The sequence below is a fragment of the Protopterus annectens genome, chromosome 1.part1 (assembly GCF_019279795.1).
Source record: "Protopterus annectens isolate FY-2018-M chromosome 1.part1, PAN1.0, whole genome shotgun sequence".
NCBI classification, from domain to species: domain Eukaryota; kingdom Metazoa; phylum Chordata; order Ceratodontiformes; family Protopteridae; genus Protopterus; species Protopterus annectens.
The window spans coordinates 1,950,275,166-1,950,288,316 of record NC_056726.1 but is presented as its reverse complement, the minus strand read 5'-3'; the positions used below and the strand labels follow the sequence as shown (position 1 = coordinate 1,950,288,316).

The window sequence follows — 13,151 nt, the reverse complement described above, 5'->3', positions numbered from 1 at the left end:
TAAATATCACCTAGGCAAATGTCATAGAATAAGGTAGTGGCTATAAAGACAGCTCAGACAGAAAGTGCTTTTGAAGAAGTTTGTTAAGTCTTGCCTTATTCTGAACAGAAAGCCACTCAGAAAGACATAGTTTGGTAATGTCTTACCTCCATATCCTTATACAAAGGAGAAGTAAAGTGGTCATCCTGTCTTAAGGACTTTTTCCACATAATACCTGGGCTGTCTGTATACATACTTGCTGTAAAGGAGATACTCTTCTTGAGTAGAATACCTAGTGGAAAATAGTATGTGAATAGACCAAATAAAATTAGTTGCCGTTCAACCCTAGACATGAAGGAAAGACTGGAAGGGCTGGCAAGTAACAAATCATTTTCTTTCTTGTGAAAGACTGAAAGGTAAGGTGAGGTAAGACAGACTCAAAGATAGTGCTTATAACGTAAACAATTCTAACAAAAATTGTGACTGCCAAAACTACTGTTTACCGAAGAAAAAAAAACAGCTCCATTCCACAAACCTATGCAGCATGAATGGAGGAAATATGAGTTTCTTTAACATAAAACCATTTTAAAAAGGGCCCTTAATAGGAGATGTAATGAGAAAGTGTAGGAAACCGTACAAACCTGGAAGAACAGCAAAGATTTAGAAGCCTGGCCAGCATAGAAATTGGAATGAGATACCAAACAGACCTAAATGGAGGAACATTAAGTCTCGAATTAAAACCCTCCCAAATATCCTACAGAACTACAAACACAGAAGTTGAAAAAGGGGTCTACACTGTTGGCCAGGACTGGTAGCTGTAGATGAAGGTGAAAAATCGCGATCCATTAAGAGAATAGAGGCTATCACAGCAGTGGTGGCAAGCTGGACCACAGTATGGGGCATTAATTTTAACATTTACTCACATGTCCCATAATTTGAGATTCCTAACAACCAAAGAGAAATGTGAATTGGTGTGGTGCCTTTCTGGCCTTTGAGATTTGTCTTTTGCTTTGCCCTTAAGAAAGCCAAAAGTAGAAACAGACAAACTCTCAAGATTCCAGTAGTTTTTCCTCCAAATAGTGGAGGTCTGAAACATTACATGGTTTTCAAGTGCTTGGTTGTGTTATTGAATTCCATGCAAATCCTACAGATTTTGGTGTCATGTTTAACACCAAATCAGATTTATGCACTGGGAATGGCAGATTTATGCAGTGGGAATATTTATCCACTGATGAAATCTGCATAGTGCCATAATGTTTAGCAGTGCTACTTCCCAATAATCGGTTCTTCAGTTCCGTTCCCAGGTGGGGTGTGCCTTCTATATGGTATCTGCATATCCTCCCTGCATCAGTGTTTTCCAATAAATTCTGCTTCTTCCCATATCCCTAAGACATGAAAAGTTGCAAACTAATAATTCTCTTAACTGCCCGTAGATGATGTGCTCCTCCTGTGATGGACTGGCATCCTATTCAGGATTACGTCTCTACCTTATTCCTGTTAAGTGCAAAAATAAGCGTCATCTCCAGTGCTGCTCTGAATAGGATAAAGCAGCTTTTGGGAAATGAATGAATACAATCAGCTTCCTTCATTTACATTTACTGATAAAGCTACCCTTACTGATATGGACCAAAGCCCATCTAAATGAAGGCATATGAAGAAAAGTTAATGCACCAAAAAACTTCAGCAGCAGAAGGGAAGAACGTTCTTCCTAAACCTCCTTACATAGAAAAAATTCTAATCAAAAGCAATGAGCTGGTTAAAAATATATACATATAAAATGTGTGTGTGTGTGTGTGTGTGTGTGTGTGTGTGTGTGTGTGTGTGTGTGTGTGTGTGTGTGTGTATGTTTGTGTGTGTGTGGTGTTTTTAAATGCTCTTATATCACCTTGGGAATATTCAATGTATTAACATGATTTCAAAGTGAGACAGAAATGCAAAAGCTGAAGTATGCAGTATAAGTCAGAGAAGAAGGATGATGCAGCCTAAAAGAACCAAGCTCCGAGTGCCCTAATGCCGATGCCTGGCATACAATTTCTGATGATTCTTGCAGATGGAATTTTATGACTTCAGATTTCATAGCTTCAGAATAGCATACATATCAACAATATTAGAAAATATGGTCCCAGTTATGAATGTGATTGAATTCTGCCATAATGTATCCACCTAAGTATGCATGTGATCATCTGTAGTTTGGCTTGATATTTTTACTGCTAGACATATTTTATAGTTCTAAAGCTTCATGCACATGTGCATACAAAATATGTATAGTCATTAAAAGTGTAACTATCCTACTTAGCGGGAATTCAAGGAAAGAATAAGAAACAAAACAACTTACTCGAATTTTTATGACTCTGCTTTTTGCTCCACAGTTTTTCTTGAGCAACATTTTCTGAAAGAGAAAAAAATGACAAAGTGAGGCAGATCTGCAAGCTTTCAATGAGCATCCTCTGAGTGGCTTACTTACTGTAGATGCTGGGCAAAAGGTTTCCTTTATGAATGCTAACATCCTACACATACCAGCAACACAGGCCAGTGAATTAACAATGCAAGTGCTGAAAGAAAATAAAGTTACAAGTACTAGCAAACAAACACCAACTAACTCATCAAATAATGTGTAACACAATGCACAACATATATGAAAATAAAAGAGCTATCAGAACCCAGTACCAGTCTTAGAATAGCCCCTGTCAACAGAAACTGGCAGTCAGACAGTTTCAGATGAACTTGTTTGACAGGGACTTTGGTTAAGCAACTGCTGGATTTGTGGCTGTCTAAGGTTTCACTGTTCCAACTTCAAGATGCCACAAAAGTTAAATATTATTCAGAAAGCAGTTGCATAAACACTTGCTTTAAGTACTGCTTCTGAAGTGCACTATTGTCATCAGACGTGCAGTTTAGACTGTGATTTTTATTTTTAACCCTGATGGTATCTGAAATCGTGCGGAAGGAGTGGCGTATATACCTGTTGCTGGATTCTGTTATGGAAAATTACCCTTCCCCAAGAATTAACAATCTCTGAGTTTATGGGTGGGTGGGGGGGGACTACAAACTATGCACAGGAGATAATAGTTTGTATGTGGATTACGTGATTCAGACAGGTGTACCTTGCTGTTTTATATGCGTTTTCACAATATGGTCTGAATAAGCTGATTTTTCACCTAGCTCAAGATGTCCACTTGGATACCAGTGTGAACACAGTCGCCTAACCATCCTACAACCTCATAAATCATAGTTGAAAGATGCTAGGAAAACAGTCAATATATGAATGATTTTAAGACTAACCTAGAAGTTACACATTGATGAGATGTTCCTATAATTTCACAATATTCAGGTAAACATCACTGAAAATAACCACAGATCAGCCACTTTATCTTAAGTTCTACAGCTTTTATTTAACTAGTTGTTTAATCAGTTAAAATGGCAGGGTGGTGAGGCTTACCCAAGTCAAGTCACAACATAATTAACAGATTACAACAGTATAATTTCATGTGCTGAACAATGAAGTAAAATCGCATTGGATTTCAGATTTAAAAAGAAAAGTTTGAGATCCAAGGAACACAATAAAACAATAGAAAAGTATTCATATTTTAGGACTAGAAGTAGTAATGTACAACAAAATGTGAAGAAAGCTGTCAGCAAATTTAACAGCAAGAACTTATATTTATTTAATTACAAGTACCTTAGGACACAGTCAAGAGAGAAGAATCATCAACAAATCAATTAAAATAACACTCATTGGGTAATCATATAATATCATACACCATTACTGAAATCTGCTAACAAGTACACTTACCCTACATAACCATTGTGAGTATGTTTAAAGTTAACTGCTTATCTTTTTTTTTTCAGTTTAACTCATTGACACATAAATTAAAGACCAACCTTCTTTAAAACTTCTGCCAGAAGTGTTGTCATGGTTACTTACCTCACACAGGGCCTCCACTCTACAAAGCTCTCCCAATGTACATGTGGAGGTTGGTGGGACCTTGAAATGAAACTGGAAAACACTGCAGAAGTACATCTGTTTAGGCTTACTACAAAATGAGCAATACACATGCAATGTCAAACAAATCAACATATGCAAGTCAACCATCAGACTATGTAGTAAACTGAACTTCAAGTACCATTGTCTCTCCAGCAACAATGTTTACAAGCCACTGTTGACAGCAAATTCTGAAGTAAGTTATTTCCCTCCTGACGATAAAACAGAAAGCCATTAGGAGCAGAGCTGGATCCAGCACTAGGCGACCTAGGCAGTCACCTAGGACCCATTGGATTGGGGGCATTGGGTGGGGGGCTGCCACAAAGCTTACATTTCTTCTTTAAGAATGCAATGTGCATGTGCTACATTTCTTCCTTAAGGATGCACGCAGAGTACACTTTAGTAGCATTTGTACGTGCATCTTTAGTACTACACACACACATATTTAAACATAATGGAGCTCACAATTTACGAAACAAGCAATGTGGATAATTGCTGTTGTCATTCTGGAAGTGGAGAACAAGTCGTCACAGAGTTAGAACTGTGTGTCTATAGGGGACAGGTTGGTTAACTTATCCAGGCTCAAACCCTGTACCTTGAATACAGGACATTAGAGCCCGAGCCCTCTACACCAACTGTCAAACTGTCATCAGCAAGTCCATTTTAAGGACTGTTGAGTTTCAGTCTGTTTTCTAGGACTGTTGAGTTTCTCTGCATTTTCAAAGAATGCTGAGTTTCTGTGCATTTTCAAGGAATGTTGAGTTTCATAGGAAGAGGAGTTTACTGTTGCTCATGCTAAGTCTGTTTTCATTGTGCAACTCTTTGTTTAGCAAATACCCATCATCAGTGTTTGTGCTATACATTTAAAAGTAGTATTAGTAGCACAACAGGTTGCATATTTAACTTTGATGTAGAAGGCTGTGGGTTCTAATCCCACCATGTTATGCAATGCCCCATTTGAAAGGGAATGGGGGTGCTGTACTCCTGAGTGTGTCTTTCTTTGCATAAGATGCCTAAGTAACTATGAACCTGTTGCTGGTTTTACAGCCATTCCCTATTGCAATATTACTTGCTTACCAATTTTTTTTAAATGTAACATGGGCAGTTTATTCTTCAAGGGTAGCAGGCACTGAATTTATACATGAAACACTGAAATGTCAAGTTATTCGCCAGCAACAAGCTCTTTATTAGTTATAGATCCCTGTAATGTGAAACTACTCACTCAAATTTTACTTCTGCATAGATTGTGTATATTGACTGATAATGAGAGAATTTTGAGTGGCCTTTTGTGGTTGACATGTTCTGTAATGGGTAGTTTTGTCATTATTGGCTCATATATTTTGTTTCAGTCCTTACTGGAAAAATGCTCAAACCTACAAATTTAAAAACCACCCTAAGAAGTTGCACTTTATTATACAAGGAATAGTATTTAATACAATCAGGATGGTGCATCAAAGGTTACATGCATGTATACATGGTCAAAATCATGTGCGCAAGGGGACGATGGTTTGAAAACAAGCCAAAGGTAAACAATCTGCCAGATGCAGTTTCTTTGAATGTGGGTTTCAATGTTGTTTCAATGAATGTGGGTGTCAAGGGCAGAGAAGCTTCTGTTCATGTTAAGTCTGTTTTCAGTATAAGACTGTGTTGTTTTGTTCAGCAAATGGTTATTAGTGTTTGCACTATACATTTTGAAATAAAAGTTTTACATATTTCTAATCACTGTTGAATTAAAGAAGAGAATAGTATGTACACTACCAGGTATGAACAGCATTTATTGGTAACTGGGGGGAAATCTCCAAGTAATGGGACGCTGGAATGGCTGGGAGGGTTGCTGCTGAGGAGGGGCCTGATCCATTATCCTGCCTAGGGTCCAATTTGACCATGATCTGGCTCTGGTTAGGAGTTTGATTCCCTCATCCTAACTTGCTTATTTAATGTCAAAGTAACACCATTTGAATAATTTAAATGCAAACGATGTAAAACATCTGACCTGTTAGTATGCTTTATTGAGCATATCTTACTCTAACCTTGTATTACCTTCTCACCATATGTATTCACACACAACTACTGCTATTCACCTTGCAACCTCAGCTGGTAAACCAGATTATCATATTTCTTTACAGGCTAGCACTGGCAGTCTAAACAGTAAGCATTCTCAAATTATGTGCAGTGGTTCCCTCTATGACATGCTAAACCTAAACTATCCTGCCCCCCCCCTCCCAAAAAAAAAAAAACTGCTGTGGGCTCTACTTCTATTTGTTCTGATGACTAGTATTTTCTCATTTTGGTGTGTACTTTTTTGCTTTAAAATGACAACAGCAGCATGTCTCAGTGCTCTATCTGCTGAACTTCTGACCACTGCGCGTTCATGTGCAACAGCAATGAGAGGAGAAAGAAGGCACAGAAATACAGGCAAGTCGTTTTTTATACCAGGGTTATGCTGACAACACCAGAAATGAGCTCTGAGACCTCCTTGCCAAATTGTGCTGGGATTGTTACATCTAACTCTTCCTAGTGAGGAGAAGAACAGTTGTTACATTGTTTCTGATGCTTCTAATGTGGACCATTCTGTTTGTTCAACTCACGGGCAGAATCCCATTTTGGTGGGAACTTCTTTTTTTTTTTTTTTTTTTTGCTTTAACTCATTACTACCGAGTGAAATCTCCAGGTGCTTCTGCAGTTACATCCTATTGACATCTGTAGACGTCAAATATTGCTTGTTCATATTTGCATCAATAATTCTAAAACCATGCTATATACAAGGTATAAAAAGATTTCATCTTAAGTTTTACACAATAGTAGACTCAACTGTATTGATAGTTGACATTTGTCTTGTGCAGGTAAAGAAATATTCATTGTTGTTCATATAATAATTAATCATATAGATATATATTTTGTGTTTGTCTAAATATCTAAAAAAACAAGTAACACAGATAATACTGCTTAGCCTCATATGAAAGCTCTCAGCTGGATGAACAAAATGCTGCTGACAGTATGTGTGTAGCTTGAGTAGTTGCTGAGAAATTCTAAGCTATTTTCAAAATAACATAAATGTGATAGTTATTGTGTTTACTGTGACTTATAAAATTAAGTTTATGAGCTAGAACCTAGAGAATACTACCACTATAAAAATAGTTTGTGCTGAAGAGTTTGCCATTTAGACTTCATTAGTAACACCTGTGGTATCACAGATACTAACATTTGTTTGAAATGTGAGGAGATAATTTGATTCATTCAAAAAGCTTAGGGTCCACCCATTGGAAGTTATTGTTCAAACTTCCTGAGCCCCTGCACTATGGAAGCAATTTATAGCTAGAAAGACCCTTAGGCATACCATTTAGATTTGACACCGATACTAAGGATATATTTTCTCCCGGGTCTCTGCTGAAAAGGGGCTTCTGCTCAGTCAGACTAACCTGGACAACAAATGTCAAAGTAAATAAAATAATAATACCCATATCTGTACTGAATCTGAATTTATCTCTGATGGCACATCCTGCTTGGATCACGAAACCTTAACTAATCTCTTTGTAGACAAATTTAGCTTAAATCTCATGCTTCTTGCTTGTCCTACTGCCCCCAATTTTCCCTATACTGCCCTACCTTAAATCATTCAAGATCAGGTCAAATCAGCTTTCTCCAAAGCCAAAAACACTAGTTCTATGAATCAGGATGATATTCCAGTCGGTCTGCTAACAAATATCAAGCACCACAAAGCTCAAACCCTTCAAACTCTCTTTAACCTTGCTCTTACTGTGTATCTAAAACTTGGAGAACAGCCATGATAGTGCCCGTCTTCAAGGGTGGCCCCACAACACACCAAAGTAACTATAAACCTATTATTCTTACCATCACAGGCTACAAAAATGGTGGAATGCATCACTATTTAACTAATTAATATGATACAGCCCCTAGCCACTGAACCACAATCAATTTAGATTAATTATAAAGACAGATCATGTTTGCTCAACATGGCAGAGTCCTTCGACAAGACCACAGAAGCCTTAGATAAGGGCGAGTCCATCTGCACCATCTCCCTTAAACGTGCCAAGGCCCCCGACACCATTTTCCTCATTAGTGTCATTAGATAAACTCTGCAGTCTTATTGTAAACTCTTATGTAGACTGCTGGACAACAAACTGACTAACAGGCAGGACTCGCATCGTAAAGGTGGGTGGCATCTCCCCCAAATGCAGACATGCAGCTGTCAGCATTCCACACTGCTCTGTTTTACATGGTAATGTCAGTAGCTCAATAGATAGCATACTCACTTTTGGAAATGGAAGAGTAGAAGGCTGTGGGCTGCATTACCAATATGGCTGATTGGATCAATTTTCAAACTGCTTACATTGCAGTGCAGTAGTAGGGGGGAGGTCTGCACTCCTGAATGGGCTATCCTTCTGATGTGACATTAAACCAATGTCCCATTTGCTAGAGTTGGAGGTAGCTCAACTGGATATAAAAGATCTCATGGCACTTAATCAAAGGAAAAGAAAAACAAACAGGGGAAGTTCCCTGGTGCCCTGGCCAAACTCTCCCTGTAGTATGAATACCACCTAGGGTCTCCACCAAAAAGAAGCTACTAGCCTAGTGGATCTAACCCAGTCAACAAACAATAAATAAAAACAATAAAATAAAAAAAAAAATAAAATATCCTCTTCTTCAGTAGTGATTGTTGTGATATCAAACTGATAATCTTGGCTAAGGTAGTTTGTGGATTATTGTGATGCAGTTTATAAAATTCACTCTGATTCCAAAATTCTCCAGTAGAGCTTAAATCAAGCTAACACTTGGTACAGCAGTTATGGGTTCACTCTAAATGCCAACTGTAGCACTCCTGCATTTGGTAAAGCCCCCATCCAGCATAGCACATCATCAGCACCCACCATAAAACAGGTTTTCTCATAAGAGACCTGCACATCTACAAAGACAATGAGCTCTCTTTTGACCACCATGTTGCGGCTGTGGTTAGAAAGTCTCTTAGTCTTACATAGCTCATCTCTTGGGTTACATCATCCTGGTTGGTGTATGTGCTTTTACCACTGTACTCCTCACTTATCAACCCTATCAATGAATGCAATTCCCCATGTTGGTGCTACTCTGTCTAAATACTTAGAGCAACTAGAGAGGCCATAATAATTCTGAATAAAAAAGATCACAGGCATAAGTCACTTAAGCTACCCAGAAAGATTAAAATCCATAACATTTACTCCACCTTATACAGGCTGCCAAGAGGCAACCTCTGGTTGGCATTTGAAACAGTGAAAAAATATGCACTTTTTGTGTCTTCCTACATCATCAAAACAGAATCACCTATTCAAATACCCAATCCAAAGGCTTAAACTTCTGTTGTAAGAATAATAACATCTGTTAGTGTTATAGATTTCTCACTTAATGCATTCACCCACTTTGAAACACATTCCCTCTACAATTGCCATGATAAACTTCTTCAAAACCAACCTCAGTATCAGGATGGGTAACCACAAATTCATTCCTATTATTAATGCAAATGATCTCCTATCCAGAAAAGAATGGATTACCTTCACCAATCCATAAGTGATGTGGCTAAACTTTTCAATGGCCTTTCAGATGATGTGGTAACTACAGACAAATGGGTTCTGACTATCATCAAAGAAGGCCATGCCATGACTTGGGAAAACATTCAATCCCTAAAGGGCATGCCTCCTCCACCTGCTCGAAGCTATTATTCAGGACATACTATATCAGGGCACCATAGAAAGGGTGTCAACTTCCTCTAAGAGAAAAGGCTTTTATTCCAGAACCTTTCTGGTACCAAGGAAGGAAGGACAGTGGAGGCTCATTCTGGATCTCTCTTTTCTAAACACTTTCCTGAAAGTGCCTTCTTTCAAAATAATCACTCTTCCCACCCTAGCCTTCAGAGCTACTTAACACCATACCCAAACGACCAAGTATTCGCTCTCTGTATCACAGTCTTTGCAAAAGGTTATGTCATACCCACAGTCAACAGATTCTAAGCAGCAAATGCAGACCTTACTGTCTCAAGTTATGCAAATGGCCAGTTACAGTATGAAATACAACTATGATACTGTGGATGTCTCTTTTAGGGCTGCTGCCATGGGTTCAGTCATCAGGCAGTATGCATGGCTGAGCACTCAGCCCATCCCTGAGGACTTCAAGTCTAAAATACTAAATTCACCCTTAGACAAAGATCTCTTGTTTGGTTCACAGGCTGCCAGTCTCTTCAAAGTCCTACAAGAGCAAGGCAAAACTATGAAAGACTGTAGACAAACTTAACTTTCTTAATTCCCTAGATACTATTGAAATTATCTGGACAAATTTACTTCTTTTGTTAAGAGGGACCCTAGGTCTAGTCAGAAACACAGAAAAATACCAAAAAAAAAATGATTTCCCAGACAAATCACATACAGAATCTCCCTCAAGTAGGCCTCCCTTTGGAAGTAAAAACATGTGACTACCTTCCCAACTAACCCTTCCCTCTCCAAAACTCTCTATCCCTCTGTGATGCCCATGCATTGGCCCAGTAATCAAGAAGCCTCAGTCCTCACCACTAGCACCAGTGAGGGGTGTACACATTGGGAGGATAACAAGTACACACACAGTACAGTACAATTTCCCTTAAGAACACAGAGATCACAGTCAGGCTGGGGCTGGTTTCTCCCTTTCGCTCCTGATCCCCAATAAGACTCCCCACTAGCACAGCTACAGGGTCCAGATCTCAGCCTACTGGTCAAGCTAAAACCTCCAGCTCCTTCTCTGTCCAACCAGTGCTTCGTGTCCCTGCCCAAGTAGCTGACACACATACACACACACATACACACATACACACACTTTAAGATTTGATTTAGATACAAACACACAGACACTCCTGGGGAAGGCTGGCACAGGTTCTCCAGCTATGCCCCCTTCTCTCCAGACTATAAGGTAGAAATCACTGCCTCCAACCACTATTATAGGCTACTATAAGGCCCTTCCCAAAGGGTGACCAATTTCACTGTGTAATATTACTGTTATCCAAATACTAAGTGTGACTGAGCAGCAAGACTATTGGAGTAGCTTGGACATTATCACCAAATACATGCAGGTACTCTCTCTAAGAGTTTAAATTATCTGTACACAAAACAGCCACAGCTGAAAGATTTAAAAATATTTAATAATAAATAATAAAAACACAAGACAAATCTCCTCAATTCAATACAGTGCTAATCAAGAGTTCAGAGATTACATGAAACCTTAAAACAATAATGTAGGATAGTCTGACATAAATATAGAAAACAACTAGACTAATCTGGCTAAATTCCTGTCTAACCCTAAGAGAAATACTAAGTTCTAAATAACTACTTACATACAGAGCAAGCAAGTGCTGGTGAGTTGTCAGCTTCAGACAAAATCCAAAATGCCAAATCCTCATTCAGACTTCACTTCTCCTCAACCACCTCTCCTAGATACTTGAAGTAATTAAACTATTTTCCCTTGTGTCTCAGTTTCATCTTCTTCTGACTTTCCCCATTTGCTGCCATAACAACTGTTTTATCTCTACTTAGTTTCATTCTGTGAGCCTTCAGTTTTGCATTCCACTCCCACATCCTTTGCTGAAGTTCTTTGTTCAGAATCTGTTTGTAATGCCACATCATCAGCATACATTAGCTTTGTTGATTTGGGCCCTCCTACCTCGTTGCTATTGTAGTCCATCACCAATACAGAGTTGGGCTTAGAACTGAACCCTGATGCATACCCACTCCCACTGGGAACCTCTCTGAGAATCCAAACAGTGCTAACGGCTTAAAAGTCAACAGAGACTAAGCTGAAGACCAGAAAGTTGACTGGAGTGAAAGCACAAGAGTTCAAGGAAATTTTCCAGGCTCTAGTACCACAGGAAGAAGAGGAAAAAGGTGGATTTGAAGAAAAATGGCAGCATGTCAAAACAGCATGCATGAGAACTATACAACAGATATGGAGATGAGCTAGGTAAGGCAAGAAGGTGCACAATGAAAGCTGGTGGTAGAATGCAGAAGTCCATGATGTTATTAAAAGAAAAAAGGAGTGCAATAAAATGTGGGAGATAGAAAAGATGGATTGAGTTAAGAAGGAATGCTGGTTGGCCAAGAAACAGGTAGGAGAACAGTCCCAACATTGAAGGGCAAGGCATCAAAAGCAACTCTATCAGTTTCAGGAAAGTGAATCAGTAGATGGCACAAAGAACCACTATTAGTTTGCAAAACAAAGACAGAAAGATGCAGAAAATAGTTATCAAATAATCCTTCATAAGGGATGCCAGCAACAACATGCCCGCAAACAGCAATTAAATTCAAACCATAGTAAAACCAAAAAAAAAATGCTGTAATGACATGCCTGTCATGAAAAAATGAAATGTAGTAATTTAAAACCATAAAGACATGCTGTAGGTGGATTGGACACTCTAAATTGGCCAAAGACATGAGTGTGTGCATGTGTGTGCCTTCTGTGGAAGGTTGGGAGCCAGGCTGGCAACTCAACACCGTAAAACTCCACTGCCAATCATGAGCGAACAGGTGATCCGCTGTGGCGACCCCTGACCGGGAAAAGCCGAAAGAAGAAGAAGAAGTAAGTACTCTTATCTAATACAAGACACTTCAGAGTGAGAATAAAAATAAAAAGACTAATATTTAAATACATTTACAAACATGCAACATGCCTGAATGCACCAATGTCAATGCTTTAACCTCCTCTGCTTAAGCTTACATTTAAAATTAACAGAGTCACTTAAACCTGACATGTTGGGTCCTATTATACTGCACACTATCATAGTCCAGAGTCATACAAAGAGGTTTTGCCTTTCTTATTGCTATAATGCTCTTCTCCTGCTAATATGTTGAGCACCAAACTAGGGCTGTCATTGCATAAATCAACCCAAGATTTCCAATGCATGGAAAAAAAATCCCTATTGACAATGAAGTCCCCTAAAGAGTGGGCAAGCCTGCTGCCATACACTACCTGCTTTACCCCCAAAATGCATTGCTGGCATAGTACCAGATCTTCTCATTACCGGTATTATGGTAATGATTCAAGCACTGAAACATGCATACATACATAATGACTGTGACTTTTTATTTGTTTTCTTAGTTAATCACAATCATTCATGGCATTAGCACAGAGTACTGGTGAACAGGGCAGCTGTTTACCAATGCAGCTATTGTTGTTACTTTGT

At 38.8% G+C, this 13,151-nt stretch overlaps 1 protein-coding gene across 2 annotated transcripts in view; it reads right to left on the bottom strand.

Moving 5' to 3' along the window:
* LOC122813006 overlaps positions 1 to 13,151 on the bottom strand; it is a 1,596,863-nt gene that overhangs the window by 551,021 nt on the left and 1,032,691 nt on the right. For both annotated transcript variants that reach the window (XM_044085111.1, XM_044085119.1), the window contains exon 4: positions 2,315 to 2,368. In XM_044085111.1, the coding sequence (XP_043941046.1) occupies positions 2,315 to 2,368 (54 nt within the window). The remainder of the gene's footprint in view (positions 1 to 2,314; positions 2,369 to 13,151) is intronic.